The sequence below is a fragment of the Heloderma suspectum genome, chromosome 2 (genome assembly GCF_057233095.1).
Source record: "Heloderma suspectum isolate Gila_16-S chromosome 2, 16-S_ref, whole genome shotgun sequence".
In the NCBI taxonomy this organism is placed as follows: Eukaryota; Metazoa; Chordata; class Lepidosauria; order Squamata; family Helodermatidae; genus Heloderma; species Heloderma suspectum.
Genome location: NC_139459.1, coordinates 94,343,921 through 94,368,638, shown reverse-complemented (window position 1 = coordinate 94,368,638; position 24,718 = coordinate 94,343,921). Strand labels below are relative to the sequence as shown.

The 24,718-nt window shown below is 42.3% G+C and overlaps 1 protein-coding gene across 1 annotated transcript in view; it reads right to left on the bottom strand.

The window, feature by feature from the left end:
• FRMD3 (FERM domain containing 3) overlaps nucleotides 1-24,718 on the bottom strand; it is a 157,240-nt gene that overhangs the window by 62,152 nt on the left and 70,370 nt on the right. Inside the window, exons 2-3 of the mRNA XM_084834233.1 lie at nucleotides 19,655-19,759; nucleotides 9,512-9,554 (exon numbers count right to left, since the gene is read on the bottom strand). Of these exons, the coding sequence (XP_084690359.1) occupies nucleotides 9,512-9,554; nucleotides 19,655-19,759 (148 nt within the window). The remainder of the gene's footprint in view (nucleotides 1-9,511; nucleotides 9,555-19,654; nucleotides 19,760-24,718) is intronic.

Below are 24,718 nucleotides of genomic sequence, written 5' to 3'. Positions count from 1 at the left end.
AGCTTACCTTGATTCATTGATCTGACATTCCAGGTTCCTAAACAATATTGTTCTTTACAGCATCAGATTATCTTTTCACCACCAGACACATTCACAGCGGAGTGTCCTTTCGGCTTTGGCCCAGCTGCTTCACTCTTTCTGGCACTACTTGGAAATACCCTCTGCTCTTCCCCAGTAGTATATTGGATACCTTCCAACCTGAGGGGCTCATCTTACGGCGTCATATCTTTTTGCCTTGTGATATGTTCCATGGTGTTTTCTTGCCAAGAATAATGGAGTGGGTTGCCATTTCCTTCTCCAGTGGACCACATTTTGTCAGAACTCTCTGCCATGACCAGTCCGTCTTGGGTGGCCCTGCACAGCACAGCTTATGGCTTCACTGAGTTACGCAAGCCCCTTCGCCACAACAAGGCAGTGATGTGTGAAATTGTGTTCAAACATCTTGAGTCTGTCTCTTAGAGCCATTTCACACATTACAATAAAACATGTTTCTGCATTTCCACAGCAGGTTTGCTGCAACTTTTCAGAAACATCTGTATGTTTTGCAAGCTTGGAAATACAAGATACTCATGTGTGCCTGGTAACCTTGGCCAATTACAGCTCCCAGGACATGTGTTTTTAGATAGAGTAATGCCCTTCAAACATCACAGAAAATATGCAGCTTGCCTGACGTGGAAATATGTAGGCCCGTCTTTTCCAGTAATGTATGAAGCAGCTATTAGGGTGATAATCATGACTGTTGCTTATAAATATTCACAGTGTGATGTGAAAAGAGTGAGGGATAAATTATTCATTTTTTCTAAAAATACAAAGAATCAGAATAATCTAATGAAAATGATATAAAGTAGTACGGTTCATAATTAATCTACATAATTTGTTGCAATAGAATAAGTCAGATGGCCAAAAGCATTTTTTAAAGATTAGAAAAAATCACGTAAGATCTGTCAGTGGCTACTAAGCAAGCTAAACCTCCATGTCAGATATTAAACTTCTTGACTACCAGGTGCCAGGGATGAGTAGAGATGGATTTCACCTCATCTTTGTTGTGAACTTCAAAACTTGCACTGCACATGTGAATGGCTACTGCCAGAAAATACACTGCTGTGCTAACAAAACTATTTATCTGTTTCATCATGGGGATTTTTATATTAGTGCTCAAATATGACTAGAGATATGTGTGGGGAGGAAGGAGTCCCCATGAATATCGCCATCTGAATGCACAAAAGTCCATGCAAACACATACCATGGGCACTCTTCCTTGGGCTGTGAACATGTGGCTCCAGTCAGACTCTCAACAGTATTATTGGTCATCTGTTGAGAGAGCAAGAGGGGAAGCAGAGGAATAGATTCTGCACTCCCTGATTCTCCTGTCTTACCTGCCACCATCCCCTCTTCCCCAAAATGATCAATGCTGTTGTTCAGAATCTGACTCATAGCAAGTTCAAGTGCACAATCCCCATATCTGCACTGGGATTTTCAACCAGGTGAAATGTGCAGAGCTCAACCTACCCTTGCAAACATTTATGTGAATCTAAGCATAATGCCATGCTTCGGCTTAAAATATGGCAACATGAATAAACTTGACACCTACATTTTCTACATGTATTTAGGACACTGATGTGAAGGGCTACAAATGTTGGCTTTAATGAGCAGGCTTTATGTTCAGCTTGGATCAAGAAGTTTTAATTTCAATTTCAGTAGCTGATGCAGTCCTGTATTTAATATTAGCCCTGTTCAGGCATTCACCTGTACCTGTGAGGGTTAAATGTGTGTAGAGGGATGGGGCCATGTATACTGGCCCTGTCCTCAGCATCCCTGTCCCTTCAGCTCATGACTTGTAGTGGTACATTCTTCAGTGCAAGCACTCATTATGACAGTTCCCCATATCCATGTCCCCAAAGAGAGCAGAAAAGTTCAGGCAGCTGTGTTACTCCATTTCAACCATCCAGTTCTGGGAGTTTTCATCTCCAGCAGGAACAGGTCTTTTGTAAATCTAATGGGTCTTAATTGCCAATTCAAGACCTAGCCACCCCAAAATACTTTACACCAGAACAAGGAACCACTGAGTGCCACTGAGAATTCATTCCCCCACCCAGCAACGCTAGAACAGAGGGAACAGGGAATTCTGAGCGGGGCGGAGGGTCCCTGCTAATAAAATGTGCTGGTGCTGTGTCCCTGCAAACCCTGGCTCCACTACACCACTGGGGAGGTCTGAAGAGGTGTTCTACTCACGTGAACACAAACAGAACTCCTCTTCAGACCTCCTGGCTCAACACAGGGAGGCTTGGAACTGAGGGGGCATGGTGCACAGCCCCATCCCTCTACATACATTTAGCCCTCGTGAGAGTGCAGGCAAATGCCTGAACAAGGATATAGGCAATCAGGAATTCCATGCAGTCAAGTGAATGGTCTGGCTGAGGAAGGAATGATCATTTGTCCCTCCTCTGCCTGCTTGCTTGGTTTCTGTGCTAGCTGTGGAGGAAGGAACGGCCCTTCCTCTGCCACCAGCATGGAAATGCAACAAGCTGGCACAGAAGGGACAGCACAATCCATCCTTCCTCCACCAGTCTGCTTGATAGAGGGTTTCTCTTTTCTTTTTCAACCTGCTAGCTAAATGGTGAGAAGTCCAGGGCCCTGTTGAGCAAAATAAGCAAGAGGCCCCCTAAACACAAGAGAGTTGGCTTATTATATTTTGATGTTAGTGAAGTAACATGCTTACTACCTAAAGAGGTCATTCCCAACCTGGTGCCTTCCACATATTTTGGACTACAACTCCCAGCATTCCAGACCATTGGCCATGTTGGCTGGGGCTAATGGGAATTGAAGTCTGAAATATCTGGAGTGCTCCAGGTTGGGGAATGCTGATCTAAAGCAAGGCCATTCAGTCCAGAGCCTAAAACTACCTCATTGCACCACTATAAAGTTATCTGAAGGATCATCTCCTCCCATAGATACCTGGCCAGACCCTAAGATCATCATCAGTGGTCCTCCTCCAGGAGCTCCTGCCAAAGGCAGTGAGGCAGGTGACTACTAAGGGCCTTTTCTGCTGTGGCACCCCGGTTGTGGAATGAGTTTCCCAGAGAGGCTCGTCTGGCGACTACGTTGTACTCTTTCCGATGCCAGGTGAAGACCTTTTTGTTTTCCCAGGCATTTTAGTCTTTTAGCTCTGTTGTTTTAAATCTGTTATTGTATTTTAAATCTTTTCATTCATGCTAGGTTTTATTGTGGTTTGTACTTTTATATTGTAGTTCTAAGCTTTTACATTTTATATTGTTTTTTATGCATTTTGTGGTTTTAATTGTTGTGAACTGCCCAGAGAGCTTTGGCTATTGGCTTCAGCTATTATTATAATTATAATTATTATTAAATATGTCTGTTTTTTTCCAAGCTTCCCTTCTTCCATGGCCAACATGGAATCACAGGCAACTAGCCTCTTAACACGCTACTGATTTTTTTTCAGGCTAGTAACTTTTATGGGCTCATCGACAAGGCTAGGCTTGACAGAATGTGTGGATGTCTAGGTCAAGGAAAATGGAGTTATTTACAGATGTTCTTAGCATGTAGAATGAATGTACATAAGGGGGACATCGCAAGTATACACATTTGTTTGAATATCTAAAACAAGCCTTCATGTGTAGAAGGCTTGAAATGAATATGCATGGATTACCAGCAGATTCTGAGGTGATGCTGTCCCCCTTTACATGTACGCAAAATGTATTCAAAATGTACTTTACCATTTTCAAACATTAGCAGATGTGTGTTACATCTGGCTAGACTACACATACCTAACCACTATCTAATGACCTGCCCAGAACCTGTATATCTTTTGAAAGGCTACAGGGTTTGCAGGGACATTAGAACTTGCTCTCTCTCAGAGTTAGTCTTCTATATTGTGCCAAATATAGCACGTATTTCTGAATGAAATTTATATCACTATTTTTATCCTGCTTTTTATCCCTTCATAGCATGTTGATAAGGGAAACATAAAGCCAATCTGAATTGTCACATTATTCAGACTGAAATGATTAGAATTTGTAATTCACACACAGTATTTGGGGGCAAAATCAGGACAGCTAACATATGAATCTACCTTCTCTCATTGCAAAATGAAAGCAAATAAATTAGCCACTGGAAAAAAATTCACAACATAAACACAAAAGTACACACAAGCTCTTTCTCTTTCTTTCTTTCTTTCTTTCTTTCTTTCTTTCTTTCTTTCCCTCCCTTTCTCCCTCCCAACAAATCCTTGTAGAATCCTAGCAAATATAGTAAGTTATTACTAGTGGACATCAACAACAAGGTATTGCTATCTTCTAATGCAGCACTGTGTCACAAGATCATGAAAAGAGAAACATTAGTGACTCATGAAAAAGCAGTGCTGGGCCAGTTAATTACATACACACGTATCATGCAACAGAGTGGCTGTCTAGCAGTCTTTCAAAAAACTGAAAGTGAAAACTGGAACAGGAAAAAAAATAAGATGCAATTTTTGTAAAAGTATGCATGTGCAAAAAGAAGCATAAATAATCAAGTTTATTGTAGCAGTGAGTCCTTCCTTTAAGAATGCCCTTTTATCTGTCAGATAAGACCCAACTGCTATACTGAAGGGCCCAAGGCTTTGTCAGGCTTTCCTGTCATCACAGCTCTTTTGCTGAAATGGATCCATAATCATAATCATTTAAAAGGATTTTACACACCATGCACTGCATTCAGTGCAGCATCTTTAAAATGATGCTAATAGCTCCCTGGCTTACGCACAACAGTGTTCAAGAGTGAAAATAATGGGAAAGATAAAAGCTCTCTATAAGATGCCATACACAGAACTGTCAACTGCAGAGAACCCCACGTGCAAGGACACTAAATACGAGAGAGCCAGTTTCTCTATATGTTCAGTGGAGGTGCCTTCAAATATGAAGGGAAGCTGATTCAGGATGTAATCAAAACCAATTTCACTTAGCCTATCCACATTTTAAAGATACATGGGTTACATTTTAAAACAACATTTAATGGCAAAGCAAGACTTTCAAAGGGGTGTTCTAGAGCAGCCTTCCCCAACCTGGTGCCCTCTGGATGTTTTGGTCTTCGACGCCCATCAGCTCCATGGCCAATGGTCAAGCATCCTGGGAATTGTGGTCCAAAACATCTGAAGGGCACCAGTTTGGGGAAAGCTATTCTAGAACAAACAGTTCTGTTTCTTTAGGAGGCCTCACACGATGTATCTCTTTCTCAAATGGACATCCATACACACTCATACTTACATGGCAATCTACTTTTGCATCTCTGTTCCTCAAATAAAGGATAGAACATTAGTTAGAATCTAATTAATTATTAGACAGCTTTAGCAAAATACTATACCTAACAAATAAGGCATATGCCTCAGCAATCACTTTTTTAGAGGGATGTATATGTATGTACGTGTACATACACATGCACGCACACAACCACACACACACACGCATTCAACTGCAATAAAGAAAATGAGCCACAAAAGTTATCTGTAAAAAATGAACAAATAGACAAAATTGACTAACATACAGTCACTTCAAGTATACTGCATAAGTGTCAAGTAGAGAAACAGTTGATATTTTAGGATCTCTTCAACTTCACCTCAGATGAAGATAGACAACAATGGTTCATGGAGCGTATGCGGGTGAGTGGACAGGTGAATACTTATGAATTATTTACTGATCTAACCTCATGCCAAAACATACGTAGGACCTCTGTCCCAAGTACTCCTGCAAAAGCCTAGCTGCTTAGGGTCAAACTAGACATGACATGGGCTTCCTGTGTGATTGAAATGCCCATTTTGCTCTTTTCCAAATAGCAGCTGCTGGAGCCTGCAATCCAGATTGAGACCATGATGTGGGGGGAGTGGGTTTAACCCTTGTGCTGTTTTCTCACTGAATATTTCACACACAGGGCTGTACCCATCAGTCTTTGTAACTACATCAAATAACAACTCTGGGGGAGAGGAGATTTTCAGCACCACAATCCCACTCTGGTTCCATAGTTGTTGTAAAAGAAAAAGCCACCAGGAATTCCAATCATGTCGCATCTAGTTTGACCCTTTAGAATATTACTCTGTCACAATACAGAAAAAGGACAACTACTGCACTGATAGACTGGTCTTATACAAATGCTAACAAATACTAAATGAACCGTTCTAGTAATGGATACAAATAGCATTTTTTTCATCAAAAAATTTCTTTTTTTGTTTCATAAATCTGAACATTTCTACTTCTATCAAATTTCCAGTCAAGTTTAGAACTTCAGATTATTGGCTGTGAGTACAGCTCATTCCTGAAGATAAACTTTCTCATTTTTATGCACACTACACTCACATACTGGCTGTCACTGTCTTCTAAAATCACTGTGATTTATTAACTTCTGATGTAGTCATTTAAATTTAAATCCTGTTCACATTAAACATCCTGTTCACATTAGCCTTTTTTGGGAGACTAAGGCTGTACTCGCTGGCCCTTTCCCCCACAAACATCCATGCACTGGGGGGAATGGTCTGAAGTGGGGAGTCTGCTCTACCCATGTAAGCTCGGCATGTGATTTAGAACCCTGCATGATCATACAAACAAAACCAACAGACAATATGGCACATTAACTCTTGTTGTTGCTGAGCGCAGCAAAATGGTAAACTAGATTTATAATCTGTCTTCAGTGAATTTAAACTGTAAATCCTCAGTCCAGCTACAGTTAGCCATGACTAAGCCCCATTGATAGCAGTGTGATTTACACGGCCTGTAAATTGAGCCCTAAATGCAGCCTTCGCCAATCTTGTGCCATCCAGATGTGTTCGACTACAACTCCCAGCATGCCCAGCCAGCATGCCATACAACCTGGGATAATGGGAGTTGTAGTCCAACACATCCAGAGGCTATAAGGTTTTGGGTGGCTGCCTAAAGGTACCTCTCCACTCACAGGTACTGTGTCCTCACACACAGACAAGTATCTGGCCCCTAGTATTTGGTCAAAAATGAACAATTACAGTTCACCAATGAAATACAATCCTGTTGGAGGGTGTGGAATCTTCTCTCTTGAGCAGGCATCTATCAGGAATGTCTGGCATATAAAATATCCCAGGACTAGGGATACACAAACATACCACTGGTATTTGCCCCCACTGAACTTCAAATGCCAAATCAAACACAGACAAGCAGCTTCTATCTATGGCTTTTAATCCATTACTTCAATGGGTCATACAGATGCAAATTCTCAGTGACTCTCAGTCTACAAAGGAAATGCCTTCAGGGGGTTCAAAAGATAGCTATGAAAGTTGCCCGCCATTTGAAGAAAGGCAGTCTCACTAGCCTAACTTAAGGGGTGGGGGGAGGTCTCCCTCTCTCGAGAGAGAGAGGCATCTAAGTGCAGCTGTTCACGCCGGGCCAATCAGGTAGACCGTCTAAGTTCTGCCCCAGCCATCTCTCTCTTGGATCTGCATCTGCGCCTGGCATCTATGAATTCAGGCTCTCTAAACCCCACCTCTCCCTCTTCGCTATCTCTCAAGGGGAGGGGTCTCCGCCCAGCTGGACCTTTGAAACCTGAGGAGTCTGCCTAGCCATGTCTGGACAAGCCTGGGAAACTACCTCCCCCGTGTCTGGCGGTTCTTCTTCAGAATCTGAACTACTCTCCCACTCCCTGCGCTCAGAGTCAACCCTGACAAAAGGGGTACAGCCTTCATGAGCATTCCAAATGAATGTTCACAAAGGCTCAACCTTTTTGCAATGGAGTTCAATGGAGCTTACTCCCAGGTAAGCATGTAGGAATGCTGCCCCAATTTCATTAGGTCGTGTGTAATTGGCTCAGTTCTGTCACACCATGCTAGCTGCTGAAGCCCTTGTGCTTCTATAAAAAATGTACAACACTACCAAGGGTATGTGAACAAAAATTCCTTCCTTTTCATAAATTAAGTATGCTGACAACAGCCTACGTAAGTAAAATAAGCAGGGGTCTCACTGACTAAAGTCAAGTCTTCAGGGACTGCAAACTGAGCTTTCTTCTCAGCCATCAGATCGAATCACTAGCAAATCACAGAAGCTGTGTTGACAGTTCAAGCAGTCAGTCTGCACGTGAAGAAAGCAAGCAAGACCATGAAAGATTTAAATTAAATTATACAATTTTTATCCTTTAGTACAGCAGGCCCTCTGAGCGAGCCTTTCAGAGCTGGACAGGAGAAATTGTAGAACAACGTCTCTCCCCTGCAGTCCCCAGCCTCTTCTCTTACCCGTATGGGTAACACACACACTTACACACACACATTCCCCATTATTCCTGATTGGAACACAGGAAATTGCTTTATACCAAGTCAGATCATTTGTCTACCTAGCCCAGTATTGTCAGCACTGACTGGTAGCAGCTCTCCAAGGTTTTGGGCAGGAATTTTTCCAGCCCTACCTGGAGTTGCCAAGGATTGAACCTGGGACCTTCTGCATTGTTCTATCACTGAGCCACAGCTCTTCCCAAATCCTCAAGCCACTTCCCCATTATTTCCCCACCCCGCCCCTGCTTTGTGCAAGATCTGTAGGAGAAGAAAAGTGAAAGCCCATAGCAGTTTCTATCTAAAGGGGTTCCTGCCAGGCACGTGGATGAGGGCCTTGGAAGCTGGAGCCTATGAAGTGACCTTATATACATTACCTCTAACCACCTATGAATGGCCATACATCAATAATTAATCCTCAGATCTCCTCTCTGTAATTTCTATAATTCAGGATGAGGCTGCAAGTAACACATAATAGATACGAGACACTCAGTACTAGGACTGAGTCTATTTTGATTATGTCACTGAAAATTTAGGTTTTGGTAAGGCTGCACCTTCTATTTAAAATGTAGGCAACCCATGATGGGGCATGGGGGGAAACACCTCCTAGTTTCTGAAGTGGTTTTGAAGTCTGGAGCTGTGTTTCCAAGCAAGTTTCCAAGCAAGCCCTCAAAATCGACCGCACACAGCTCTAGCAGAGACAAGGATGGGAGCTTTCCTAAGTCTGGCCTTTGGGGCTAGGCCATGGACTACATAACTGTCTCTTGAACGGCTGGGGAGAATCTTCCAGTGAGACCTTTTAGGACTTACACAGGGATTGCAGAAAAACAAAATGAAACTGTAGGAATAAGGTTTTTGAGGGCTCCACTCTTTCTGAACTTCTCAGGTACTGTTTGGCATCTAGCTCTAGACCAGCCTTCCCCAACCTGGTGTCCGCCATATAATTTGGACTTCAGCTCCCATCAGTCCTAGCTAGTTCAGCCAATGGTCAGGAATGTTGGGAGTTGTAACCCAAAACATCTGGAGGGCACCAGGTTGGGGAAGGCTGCTCTAGACCAAACAATCTAGAGGCATGTGAAATGGCCTGAGACCTGTAAAGTGGCAGAAATCAGGCAAGTGTATAAGAGGTACAAAGGATCCATCTTTTACAGTGGGGAAGGGAGTGGAAACATGCTACTATAGACAGAGCCATGTCATTTTAGAATAGCACACTAGATTATGAAGTGGGCTGTCAACACTTACATTTCATTTGCTTGGAGATAGACTTGTTGGGCTCAAGCCAGTGCTGAAAAAGAAGGGCAGAGACCAATGGTTAAAGTATTCCAAAGGACATCACTTATTTACAGTCACTAGGTCATAATAAACTGAGAAGCAGTTTGCATGCCAGCTATGATTTCTATTGTGTTTTATGTCAACAGCTTCAAAGGGATGCTAATACTTGTGTACGGATAATGGAAAAGGAGCACTTGAACATGAAGGGCATAGCTAATGGGATCATAGAATACATAATAGGTGCATTTAAGTGTGATCAAAGCCTGATCAGTGGCAGAAAGGAATAGGCAGACTTTGGTCTAATATGGAGCAACCAGAGTTTTCTGTGGTGGAACTGCAAGATATTTACAACTTCTTAATATATTAGGGTGCAATCCTAGGCATGTTTAGGCAGAAAAAAGTCATACAACTCCCAGCTGGGGAATGCTGTGAGTTGTAGGACTTCTTTCTGTCTAAACATGCATAAGATTGCACCCTAAGATAGATAAAGCAACTTTAAATATAGTAAAGTCATACCTCTAGATAGTTATTAAGCATATTTATTTTTATTTTATTTTATTCCTTCCTTCCTCCAAGAAGCCCAGGGTGGCTTAAAAGGTTCTCCCACATGTATGCACCATTTTATCCTTGCAACAATCCTGTGAGATAGGGTTAGGTTGAGAGAGAGTGACTAGATATGCTAGGATATATCTCTAGAACGTTTATTTAATAATAATTTTGATAGGGAGCTGATGGGGGAAAGCATATGCTGACATGCAAGCACCACTTTTGTATATGGTCAGTAAAATCTGCACTCAAATTTTTTTTCCTGTAAGCAAAACATCTCTATAATTAAAAGTTCTATCTTTGCCGAAGAAGCACCTGTCAAAAACAGCGCAGTCCAAGCTTTCCTAAGCACATAATTTAGCTTTTTTGCAGACCCGAGTAACATTCTTTTAACTAATTCCATGCTAGATTAGATGCTACCAAACATAAGGGAAAATAGGAGTAGGAAATATTAACAGAAAGATATGACTGTCCTGTTCCATGGGCCTTTTCCATGTAATTTTGATGCCACATCTATAGGAAAGCTACAATCAAGACTGATTTATAGCAGTATTTTAAAAGAGAAAAGAAAATATGTGATTATTGTGGGGTAAAAAGCTAAACTGCTATTTCATAAATACATACATGTTTTATATTTACTTTCTATATTTATATAGTGCAATTTCCCATCAGCTGTGCATTTCTGAATGTTAGACAGTTTGTACATCATTAACAATCCAAAAAGGACTGGCCACGCTGGCTGGGAAAGATGCCAGTTGCAATCCAACACATCAGGAGGGCACCCGGGTTTGTTTGTTTGTTTGTTTATTTACTTGTTACATTTGTATCCCAAGGCACTGTGCATGATCCTCCTCCTCTTCATTTTATCCTCACAACAGCCCTTTGAGGTAGGTTAGGCTGAGAGTCAGTGACTGGCCCAAAGTCACCCAGTGAACTTCATGGGGACTTGAACCCAGGTCTGCCCGACAGTCCCGGTCCCATAGTCTAACCACTACACCACATTGGCTCTCACTTCAGTGGGTGAGAAAGGCTGTACTATAGTCTACACCACACTGGCTCTTTTGCTTCTGGTTTCTGGCAAAAATACCTTACCTTTTAATACTCCTGTCCTGGAATAGATGGAAACTAATTTTTGGGGTATTTGATATAAAGCTGGATCTCTCTCCCCCCCCCCTCTGTTATTTGATAATAAGCTGCTTTAAGGGGCAAATTGTTTTGAAAAGCAGCATAGAAATATAAGTAATAAATAAATAATAAATAATACAAAATGTTAATTAACTGATTCCTATGAAGTTTTTCCTAATATCTCTCTGCACTCAGTTAGAATCAGCTTTTCTTCAGATACTTGGACGGATAAAAATTAACCACAAATAAAATGAATGGACAGGCAAGCTAAACTATTACACTAGTGCAATTAAATTCCATTCTAGCAAAGATTAAAAGCAGGAAATGAGTATCTGGCAAGAATCAAAATATGTCATGTTAAACGAACCATGGAATCAAAATCTTCATATGTTGACATTTCTCTGATTGGTTTGAAAATGTCAAGTTTGCATCATAACTCAATTACTTAAGCATGGTGCTTCATGTTTCACTGGAATAAAATGAATAGGATAAATGCATCAATATGAGCCATTTTCAATATATCTGAAGATGTCAGACTGAAGACATTTTCCTATACAAATTTTCCTGGGAGTAAGCTCCACTGAACCTATTCCCAAGGCAATGCGACCTCTCTATCTTCCTTTGCTAGGATGCAATTGCACCTGCGGTACACTATCCCTTTGCTTGCTGAGTTCTGAACTTCAATGCTCCTCATGTTCTAAGCATTCATCCCTGATCAGCATTTTAATGTTCATGAGTTTACCAGGACAGGTGCCCTCCAGATTATTCACAATGCTGAGAAGGCCTCTTCGTTATGTATGCCTCCACAGCAGAAAACCGCAGGTTTGGAAAGGTTATTTCACATTGCTTAAAAGACATTAAACACACGCACACACACACACATTATTTAATACTGCTGACACATGCCCATTTCTCATGCAGTGAATATTTACCTATGTATGCTATTTTAACATCTAAATTCATTGTACTTTGAAATTGTTTCCCTTATATCAAGCAAAGGGAACCTCTGGACTGTGGGCCTAATCCAGCCCAGAGATGCTCCCCATCCAGCCCACAGAGGCTTTGGCAACCTCCACAGGCCTTGTCCCCTGCCTAAGCCCCACCCCAGCCCCTATCATGGACTTGGGAAGGAGACAGGATCCTGCTGTTATCTCTGATAATAGGGGGAGTCCCCTTAGCATGCCACTCGCCCTCCCAACTGGGAGAGTGAGAGGCATGCTATTTGCTTTGCCCATGCTGCACCTTTCCCTATCGGGGAGGACACTGCGTGGGCAAAGTAGACCCAGCTGAAGCCACAGCTGGAGTGCTCCAGCTGCAGCTTTGGCTGGAACCGCTTCACCCTCACTACGCATCAGGAAGGACGTGGCAAAGAGGCCCCAACACAGCCAGCGTTTCGTGTCAAGTAACAATAATGTAACAGGGTGCCTGATGACATCCAGGAGTGTAGCCAGATCCCATTACAACATCCAACCTGCAGAGGGCTGAAGTCCCTATCTCTGCTTTACATGTATGGAAGTAAAAAGGATGGGTGGTGGCAGAGAAACATTGGTTCAAATGCACGCCCTCAAATCATCACAGAGTTCTCATGGGGTTGCTAACTCTTCTGGGTCAGTCCAGGGACAGTTCAGAAAATCATAATCATCTCCTCATCAAAAACTAATTCTGAATTTGTACTGAGAATGAAATATACAGGGACATTTTCTTGGATAGTTATAGTCAATTTAGACCCCATCAGCAGGTATGCAAAGATGAGACTGATGTCCCTCATGTGCAGCACTATGGACTTAATACTGAATCTCATCTGCCGTTCTGCTATCTAGTCAGCAGGTTTGGGCAAAACCTTTTGGAACTTTTCAGTCTGCCTGAGAATTTACCATCCTATATACTTTTGTCTTATCTCCAAATTTGGCTACCTTACTAATTATCCATTGTTCTAGAATATTTACAGATCTAACTCTGCCCTCCCCAAGCTGGCATCCTCCAGGTAAGTTGGATACAACTCCCATCATCATAGTTGTAGAATGAAGTAATTTTAAAGTGTTAGGCTACTGCAGTCCTGAATGATTTCAGTTATTTAAAAGTGCTTTGTGCTACAACTGAGGTTTATTGGGGGGCCTTTACTAGAAAGATGGCTCCTTCCCTCATCTGCACATGTCTATACACCAAAGAACACCTAAACCTAATCTACTTCTAATTAGATTCAGGTAATCTAATTACCTGAATGGAACCCACTTTTATACCGAAGAATGTTTTGGCATAAAAGTCTTTAATTTGCTTGGATTAAACAGAATGGCATTTTAAAATGCTTCAAAATGATATTGTTCCTGCTCATCTCATGTAGTTAGGAAGATTGCTTGCTTTGTTTGTAAAGCTCTAAACATAACTTTGTACAGAGGATTCTAAACATCTAAATGACTCTCTTGCTTTCTAAATTACCAAACACAAAACAAATCAAAAATTCAAACTGCTCCCTAGATTTGGGAATGAGTGAACTATGCTGAAACTAGCAACGTGCCTTCTTTGCAGAAGTAAAATATGCTCTAAACTGCCATGGGAGGACACATTATAGAAGGATGCATTAAAGAAGCAAGGAAATCCCAGCATACCAGGTTACAGCCATCATAATAGATTTGCCACTTGGTGGGAGATAAATATTTAAAGGCCTTGTTTCTTACTGCCAGACTTACTTGAAACACTGCCAGTATTGCTATTCACAATCTGTGCTGTGCCTTTCCAACCCCCCCCCCCCACACACACACACAATATTGGCTTAAAGAATTAGAGTAATCATTGATTCTCAAACTTTTGGCAGTACAAATCTGCAGTGGCAGGTGAAATTACTTGGCATATTTAGACACAAACAAACAAGTCTTGTAGCACCTTAAAGACTAACCAATTTGTTGTGGCATAAACTCTTATGGACTGATGAAGTGGGCTTTAGTCAACAAAAGTTGAAACCACAATTGATCTGTTAGTCTGTTCATGTAAACATTTTTAATAAATATTCCCACGAAAAAACAACACACTACCCTTGTGGAATTGGTTTAGTTTAAATTTATGTTTCACTCCCATTTAATAACCACTTTAGTAAAGAGATGGCTGTAGGGTTCTGAGGCCTTTTTTTTTTTTTTTTACTACCTCACAATCCCACTTCAAGTCACCACTTGTGGGGTTCCCTTTTCCCAAGGAGGGGGAGGGCTCTCTCTGCTTCCCCTCTTCTAACCAGTACCTATGCTCCTGCAATGAACTGGAGAGGTTCTCCCCAAAATCCTTCTTTTCCACACACCCCTGGATGACTACAGAACTCCTTGCTATCGGGTCTGCCTTTCTTAGTCACCAGGTCAGGTGGTTTGGTCAGTGTCTCCCCCTCACACTACCACCTTTAGGCTCTCACCCACAACCCTCTGTTGGTGTACTGTGATGCTTCACCATTCTCTCAGTTGCTGCCACCATTAACCCTTTTAGAGCTGCTTTCTTGCTTTTTGGTAGCACAGACCAAGCAGCCAGCACGTGGGGGTCATTCCACGAAACCCTTCCTAATAACTAAAAAGGAAACTGTCTTTTAAAATTGAAAACAAAGAAGGTTTATTTGGTACAACAGGATTGGAAACAGGAACTGGGTTGGGATGAAGAAAGGATATTAGGAATGATGATTAAAATAAGGCAACACTATAAATTGCACAGTATAACTCTTGCTTTTAGTTCTATATTCAAATCCCTTCACACCTTCTCTCACACTATCTGACACTCTCCCTAACCCACGGACTACCTCACTAGATGTTCTCTCTTTAATCTCCCAATCTAATCCCAGCCTTATCTAGCTGTTCTCAATCTCTTACTCCAGACTTATCTCATTCACAGAAGCAATCACTCCACCTTTTATGCAAAAGGTACTTTTTATGCTCTCATCCAATCACACTGCATTCCATTCTCACTCAGCCACTCCCCCTTTCTTCCACTTGCCCAACTGTCATTCTTGCCCACACTCTGCCAAACCCCTCACACTCACCTGTCAATCATTCCAGATACATACCAGCCACCATACAAACCTTTACTATCTACATATTGTACATGTGGAATCGCCACATTGGCCTAACGGAATAAACGGTGGCAGGGGAACATACAGGGGAAGCATAGTGGCCATTATTGCAGCCTACAATTTAGGACAGGACTACCACGTATGATAGATATACGATTTACTGATTTTCATTTTGCTTGGCAAACTAGTAAAAGTGTTTGCCAAAGATAGAGACCCAATATTCCAGCTTCCATTTTATGCAGAAAATTCCCCTTAATTTCTTCTAGCTATTTGGTAGGGGTCTTTCTTAATCACTGATCAGGTAAGAATATACAGGCTGTCAATTCTTTCTAACAGTAGCCCTTTGAAGCATTCTGTTTCTGCGTTTGACAAACATGTGAGGAGGGAGAGAAAGGACAAACATACTAGTTCCACCCCTACATCATGTCTACATGGAAACAAAAGGCTCCTTGCTACAGATGTTATCCCATGAGGGGCGGGGGCAGAGATAGCATGCTCATTCTCACTATCATGTGTTTGTTAAATGCAGTAATAGAATAGACTAGAGCTCGTGCCACTACTGCACCATGAAAGCAGTTAAAAGTATCAATCATCTAGATAAATCCAAAACATTTTGTTCCAAAAGGTATATTATATGAGCCTTAATAAAGAGTACTGATGAGAGTTAGCAAATATTAAAACATGGCCCTTAATTTGGGGATTCTAATCAAAGTAATACTGCTGCTGTCAAAGGTTTAACAGTTACAAAAGCTCTGAAGAGGACAATCCTAATTCTGTGAACGTTGAACGACTCTCCATAGACTGCTTCTGAGCTCACATGAAATTAAGCTAATTTTAAAGGTTAATTACACATCTCCTTCTTTATTTAGTACCATGACTACAGTTCTCAAAGCATAACAACTGAGTTCAAATCCATGTAGTTTGGCTTAGATAGTTTGTGGATCACAGCCTACAGTTCCCTGCTCCAGCTAACTACTCCTCGGAAATTGATGGTACTGTTCAGTACACTGAGGATTTCAGCCCCAGGCTTCAAGGAGTGATGCAATTTCATGCATTCCATGATGCAGTTTCTTTTTGCAATTAGGAGAATGAATGTCAGTGGAGTACTTTGAAGAACAAACTACCAATATTACTCAAAATAAGGGCACGTCCATGGAGAAACGTTTCCCAGTCCTAATGTGCCATTTTGGTGCATAGCTGGAAGCTGTTCCTATGGCAAAAAAAGAAATATATGCTGGCGCACAAGGTATTCTATTCACACAGTGTTCTTCCTTCATGTGGAACACGAGCCCTTGCACATTCTCTGCATATTCAAAATTGACCATTTCTGCTTAGTTGACAGGAGGCAAAAATTATAGCAGGTGATCTTTAAAAAAAAATCCATGCACCAGCAACCTACACAGCATTTACAGCTTGATCTTATCCAGGGGCTTGTGTGAGACAACATCCTGTGTGAGACAAGCAGGGAAGAAATACACAATGTATCCCCTTGCTACATCTCCTAGTTGGTGCAAGGCTAAGCCAACATTACGAGCTGTGAAGATATGCCATGGATTTTAGGATGGCAGGCCAACAGCATTCTGAACCCCACTCTCGTCTCCCTCCCTGTAATAGCATTCCTGAACTAAATACGCATTTCTGCATGTGCTAAACCAGTGGAGTCTGCTCCTTTAAAGCAGCAGATGGGGCCAACTCCAAGTGCCAGTGGAAATGGAGATGGGTCCCTTTGCACTGGCAGGAAGCCTGAGACCAATCTCATGCTCTGAGCCATAGTTATGACCAGCCCACATAACAGTAAATGGGATTAGTCTTCTGGGCTCTGACAACATATATGTAGGGTATTTTGACAATTTTATTCTAAACCTTGATATGTTTACATGAATTGCACAAACTAAAAAGGAGGAACTGCAAGAAAAACAGACAACTTTGACAGAGAGCAATTCAAAAGGATAAATGTTGCCAATGTTATAAAAACATTACTAACAGATAATCCTATCTAACCAACTGTGTGTGATAATTCTTCCACTTGAGGCCCCTTGACTTTTGTGCAATTCAGCAAAGAGCACTCACAAACATGATGGATCCTTTAATATGTACAATAAATCTCAGTTTGAGCCACATGGTTCTGAAAGCACAAACACCTGCACAGACTGCAGTTAAGCAAACTGTCTTGTATGCAAAACTCAAGCAGCACAGTTCAGAGATGTTGGGTAGGAGGGACAACAAAGTTCTGCAGCAGCAAAGACTTTACTAGTCTCAGGAGATCCTACTTATGTATCAAAAATATCGAGACATTTTTATCTACCTTCCATCTTAAGAACACCACTGTCTATTTCTGTACTAATTAAACAAAGACAACAGATTGTGAGCTTTTGCCATGTAGTGTATGCAAGTCAAACTTCATGTATTATTTATCATGTTTATTGTCATATGGGACCCTGAAGCATCTCAAAAAGCATCTTATTTTGAACAGGTATGCATAACAATGGTTGGCTGTATCGTAACTCAAGATGTGATTTTTTTCAGCTAGTCTTTATAGCAGCCTTCCCAACCTAGTGCTCTCCAGATGTGCCAGACTACAACTCCTATCATCCCCCAGTCAGCATGCCCAATGGTCAGGAATGTTGGCAGTGCTAGTCCAAAACATCTGGAGGGCACCAGGTTGGGAAGGCTGACTCGTTGCTCTAGAAAGGAACAAAAAAACTTGTTTCAGTAACAGGATAACACATAGCTAATTCTATGTAGTAGTTATAATATTCAACATATAATGGGAAATTTAGAAATATTACATGAAGAACCAAGTGACAAATCAATATGAAGTAGCACAGGGAAACTTCTTAGGTTGCTTCCAGGTAATAGTAATGGAGATATGTTATGGTTTGGGATGTTTAACAAAACCCATGCAGAGAATTTTTAAAGTGACTTAGAAAAATCACTAAAAATTCAAATAATGAAGATTATTTTATTTTTTCAGTTGAAATTAATGCAGTGTCTTGTGTCCCTCAGTTAAGTGTGAGAAGTGTGATGTGCAATCACAAATTATTACAATATGCAGTAGCTTTTATCCTGTTTCATCAAGGCTTGGGGCCTGCAAGTGATAAGGTGCACAGAGTGGAACAGATTCAGGTTGAAGTAAGTCAGGTTCAGTCAAGGAAGTTAGCCTAAAATCCGTCAGGTTATGTTAAGGCAGACCAGAGTAAGACAAGTTATGGTAAATGAAGTTAATTCAAGTAAGACAGGTCAAAGTCATGCAGGCTGAGGTAGATGAAGGTATGACAAATCAGGCCAAGGTAAGTCACTAGTGTAGTCATGGCAGATTCTGGTGAGAAGGTTAGACAACCTTCAAATAAACTACAGCTTGGTTTAGGGTTATCTTTGGGTTGTCTAACCCTCAAACAACCTACACCACCTCGGTTCACATGACATGACAACCGATGGCAAGCCGGGAGCCATGCAAAAATGGCACCTGCGGGTGCCCAGCACAATGCGACAACCCCCACAGGTAAATAAACCCAAAGTGGGCTGTCATGTTGTGTGAACCAGCTCAGAATCTGGGAATGAGGTGAGAGTCATGGCCTCAAGCCAGGAGGGCATAGAGGGTAATGTCAAAGTCTCCCTGCTAGGGAGGCCTGTGTTCATTTGAATCCTCCTCGGGGCAATGCTAGAATCCTGATCTAGGGGGCATGACAGCTTCTCAGACAACAAGGAATCTATTCAGATACCCACTTCTATAAACCAATTAAATTAAATGGGGGCAGGAAAACAATTCAATTAAAAGTGTGGAGCAATCATATGTAAAGCAGTAATTCTTTGCAACCATGAATTCTTGGTATTATTGATTTTGAAACCTTAATAATTTGAAACTAAATACTAATTTGGTCTTTGTGTTAAAAACTGCAGTGAGGACAACTGGAATTAAAACTCCCAGAAGGTCCCATTTCAAATTTACTGTATCCCCACAATCATGAAAAGGTCAGCATCACAGCACTGCCTGACAACCTAGACGTGGATCTGCAGTACTTCTTCAGCTGCTGCTCCCTTGGTCCTGCTATAAAAAGGGTTGGCAGAGCAGCGGGGGAGAGACACAGCTAGGCTACACATTATAGTCACCACAGGGATGCTGGTCCCCATGGCAACTATAATGCATACCCCAGCTCAGAGATTGGCAGGGGCCTAACCATCCCACTCAGAACTTGTCCTAATAAATTGGTAACTGCTTATCTACCCCACTAGTGGAGAAATGAACATTTATCCTTGACCCTTAGAACACCACTGTTTGAAGCAGCTATACCAGGGAAATGAAAAGTGAGACAGAAAGAAATTCTTCACTTTCCTTCCTAGCTTAGCAGTTTACAGTCCTGATATTAATTAAAAATAAATTGTGTGAGAGTTTATATACATACCCGCTGCTTTTCAGGATCCACATAGCGAATGCCAAAGTAGTCTTTTTCAAGCAAACTGTAGTGATTGCAAACATGGTCTATGAGAAACTGACCTTTGGTTTCTCTCTGAAAAGAAAAAAGGACATATATATCTATAGTAAAGCTTTATGTTATTTCTACATTCATTCTAAATATAATATTTTTAAAATAAATTTTAAAGACACTCTTTATATATTAATGATGTTGCTTCAGTAAAAACACACACATCCTATTCAGTTAGGAACATATCTTCTCTCTTTCAGCCACCACCACAGTGTCACCTATCTGTTTTAAGAACTGCCTACATGTCTGATATTTCTCTAGCAACTGTTCAGGAGAGCAGTTCACACTAAGGGCTGGTTCGCACAATCACCGTGGGTGAAACAAGCCACAGTGGATTGTTTAAGCTGCAGTGTGTGCCAGGCACCATTTGCCTAATCACCCACCCAAGCGCGGCTTGTTGTGTCATCTGAAACCAGGCGGCATGGCTTGCTGGACTGGGGAATAAACCCTCAAATAACCCAACAACAGCCCACGGATGGTTTGATCATGTGAACCAGGTCTAAGTGTTAGAAATACAGGTTCACTGTCCTTGGGCAGTGTAAAAGGCATATAAAGTAAATATTCAGATGAAAGACAGAGGATGCAACTAGACTGAGTAGAAAATTCTTGAATGGCAATGATCTAGAAACAGTCATGCTGTTCATAGTTTGTCTGTTCAAGCTAAGTTGGCTGTATGTATTGTAATTTTCATATGATGAATGATGAAGACCTGGCTCAAACTGTAAAGCCCCTTTCAGAAACAGCCAGAAAAGATGCTTGAGGGGAAAAAGCATGGCAGTATCTATTCTGAACTACTGCAAGGGCCAAACTAGACAGTGCCCTAAAAGTGCAGATGCCACCAAACTCAGCAAGTTTGTCTACCCCCCTCCCCTGCCTTTCCATGCCAAAATGTGTAGTCCACCTAACCACGATACAGTCCACCTCGCCATGGACTGTAATCACAACAGTGTTAGGTAGCTAGTGATGTGGAGTGAGGGCTAGAAAACATCTTATTTAATTAAAATTATTCTTAGGCCACTTTTAAGGGTAGAACCCTCTCAAGGTGGCATGCAAGATGAAAAGAGCACAAAACAATGCAAAACAAATACCATAAAATTTCAGAACATGGGTAAATGCTACCAGGCATTACAGAAGGGGAGTAGAAAACTAGAAGCATGGTTGCCATTTATGACAGCAGCCACAGTTTAACGTCTTGTCAGGTTCAGTATTGCTGAGATCGATTCTCCAAAGGACTGAGGGTGGCACATCTTCAGCAAGGTAATTAGGAGCTGTACTTCAGCATTACATGCTCATTTCAGCAGTGTGTGCAATAATTCAATCAATTAACCAGCAAAGACATCTGCGGAAAGACCACTGCTTAACCAAACATTTTTAGAGCACTATACCTGAAAATAGCATTTTCACTGCAAAAATGATAAGCACAAAAGCAAGAACAGTCAATGAGTCCATACATAACTTTCAAGGATCTACTCTCTAATCCATTCATTTTATTGGATTATCAGTCCTCCCAATCCCCATCCACAGAGTACTTGTCAAAAACAAGTCCTGCCAGACAAATCTGATCTCGTTTTTTGATCACGTCACCTCCCTTGTAGACCGTGGGAATGCTGTAGACATCATATACCTCAACTTCAGCAAAGCTTTGGACAAAGTGCCCCATGATATCCTGATGAGCAAACTAGCTCAAAGTGGGCTAGATGAAACAACGATCCGGTGGATTCACAGTTGGCTACAGAATCGGACTCAAAGACTGCTTATCAATGGGACCTTCTCAAGCTGGGGAGAGGTAATGAGTGGGGTACCGCAGGGCTCAGTCCTGGGCCCAGTGCTCTTCAACATTTTTATGAATGACTTGGAGGAGGAGGTGCAGGGAATGCTGATCAAATCTGCAGATGACACAAAATTGGGCGGGATAGCTAATACTTTGGAAGACAGAAACAAAATTCAAAGTGATCTGGATAGACTGGAGCGCTGGGCAGAAAACAACAGAATGGCATTTAATAGGGACAAATGCCAAGTTCTGCACCTAGGAAAAAGAAACTAAATGCACAGTTACAAGATGGGGGATACATGGCTCAACCACACTACGAGCGAGAAGGATCTTGGAATTGTTGTCGATCACAAGCTGAATATGAGCCAACAATGTGATGTGGCTGCAAAAAAGGCAAATGCTCTTTTGGGCTGCATTCATAGAAGCATCGCTTCCAAATCCCGGGAAGTACTAGTTCCCCTCTACTCAGCACTGGTTAGGCCTCATCTGGAGTACTGTGTCCAGTTCTGGGCACCACACTTTAAGAAGGATGCAGACAAACTGGAGAGGGTTCAGAGGAGGGCAACAAAGATGATCAGGGGACTGGAAACAAAGCCCTATGAAGAGAGACTGAAAGAACTGGGCATGTTTAGCCTTGAGAAGAGAAGACTGAGGGGAGATATGATAGCACTCTTCAAGTACTTGAAAGGTTGTCACAGAGAAGAAGGCCAAGATCTCTTCTTGATCATCCCAGAGTGCAGGACACGGAATAATGGGCTCAAGTTACAGGAAGCCAGATTCCGGCTGAACATCAGGAAAAACTTCCTGAGTGTCAGAGCAATACGACAATGGAACCAATTACCTGGGGAGGTGGTGGGCTCTCCCACACTGGAGGCCTTCAAGACGAGGCTGGACAGCCATTTGTCAGGGATGCTCTGACTTGGATTCCTGCATTGAGCAGGGGGTTGGACTCGATGGCCTTGTAGGCCCCTTCCAGCCCTACTATTCTATGATTCTATGATACTTGAGTTAATTAGGGCGTGATCAAAGACGGAATGAAGCAATCTTTTCTTTCCTAAGTCAACAACGGAAGCTCTTTTCCTAGACCAAATACTCTACTAAACATGTACATGGACAATAGGCAAGTTTGAACAAAGGGTGCCATGACTGAGATGCAATTTTGCTCATTTAGAGAATCAACTGCAATCATTTAGCTGATTTGCCAACAAGTACCAGAACTGATAAGCAGCTAAGCTGAAATGCAATCGGATAGCTCCCAGGTAAAGATAGCTCTTATGCTTGAGTATGTATTTGTAGGATTATAACAGCTTTGCAATTTAACACTTGCCAGGTTGCTTGGAGCAGGCAACACTGCCCCAATTCCTTCATAAGGGCTACCAGTCACAGGGAAAAAGCTGTGAGCAGTCTCCACGGTGCAGCCCTGGGACACACTGCAATGAAACCTGCATATCTTGGGCTTGGTCAGACATCGGAATAGTCCTGATGGACAAGGGTAACTAGCAGAGTGAAGTAGTACTGGTGAGCAGAACAGAGCAAAAAGTGGGTGACCATTGCCTGCAAAGTCATAGCTCCATCCAGGCTAGAATTCAGAAGTCTGCAGGACAACTCCAGGCACACTTGAATCAAACTGATTAACTAGATCCATTTCAATCGAGCTTCAGGCCTGGTTTTGGAATGGAAACTGCCTTGGTCGCCCTATGGGATGACCTTTGCCGGGAGAGGGACGGGGGAGTGTGACCCTGTTGATTCTCTTGGACCTCTCAGCAGCTTTCGATGCCATTGACCACAGTGTCCGTCTGGATAGGTTGGCTGGGCTGGGAGTTGGAGGCACTGCACTGCAGTGGTTCTGCTCCAACTTGGATGGCTGATTCCAGAAGTTGATGCTGCGGGATTACTGCTCCGTGCCTTGGCTACTGTATCATGAAGCTCCACAGGGCTCTATTTTATCCCCTATGCTGTTCAACATCTACATGAAACTGCTGGGGGAGGTTATCCAGAGGTGTGGGTGAGGTGCCATCAATATGTGGATGACATTCACCTTTACCTCTCTTTTTCATCAAACCCAGGTGAGACAGTGGCTGTTCTGAATCAGGGCCTGGACACAGTAATGGACTGGATGAGGGCCAATAAACTAAAACTCAATCCAGACAAGACAGAGGTACTGTTAGTGGATGGTTCGTCTGCCAAGCTAGGTGATGTTCAACCTGTTCTGGAGGGGGCTGCGCTCCCCCTAAAGGATCAGCTTCATAGTTTGGGGGTGCTCTTGGACCCAGAACTGTCACTTGAGGCACAGGTGAACTCAGTGGCACAGAGCACTTTTTATCAGCTTAGGCTGGTATACCAACTACACCCTTATCTGGACAGAGATAGCCTAGCTACAATTATCCATGCTCTGATAACCTCTCTTCTGGATTACTGCAATGCATTATATGTGGGGCTGCCTTTGAAAACAGTCCAGAAACTTCAGCTAGTCCGAAATAGGGCAGCAAGATTGTTGACAGGGACTGGCCAACAAGATCACATTACGCAAGTAGTTTTTCAGCTGCACTAGCTGCCAGTCCACTTCCAGGCCCAATTCAAAGTGCTGGTATTAACATTCAAAGCCCTAAACGGCTTGGGGCCAGGTTCTCTGAAGGGTCACCTCCTCCCATATGTACCTGCCCAGAACCTAAGATCATCAAGGAGCTCAGTCCTGGGCCAGTGCTCTTCAACATTTTTATTAATGACTTGGAGGAGGAGGTGCAGGGAATGCTGATCAAATCTGCAGATGACACAAAATTGGGCGGGATAGCTAATACCTTGGAAGACAGAAAACAAAATTCAAAGTGATTTTGATAGACTGGAGTGCTGGGCAGAAAACAACAGAATGAAATTTCATAGGGATAAATGCCAAGTTCTGCACCTAGAAAAAAGAAACCAAATGCACAGTGACAAGATGGGGGATACGTGGCTCAAAAAACACTACAAGCGAGAAGGATCTTGGAATTGTTGTAGATCACAAGCTGAATATGAGCCAACAATGTGATGTGGCTGCAAAAAAGGCAAATGCTCTTTTGGGCTGCATTAATAGAAGCATAGCTTCCAAATCCCAGGAAGAACTAGTTCCCCTCTACTCAGCACTGGTTAGGCCTCACCTGGAGTACTATGGCCAATTCTGGGCACTGCACTTTAAGAAGGATGCAGACAAGCTGGAGAGGGTTCAGAGGAGGGCA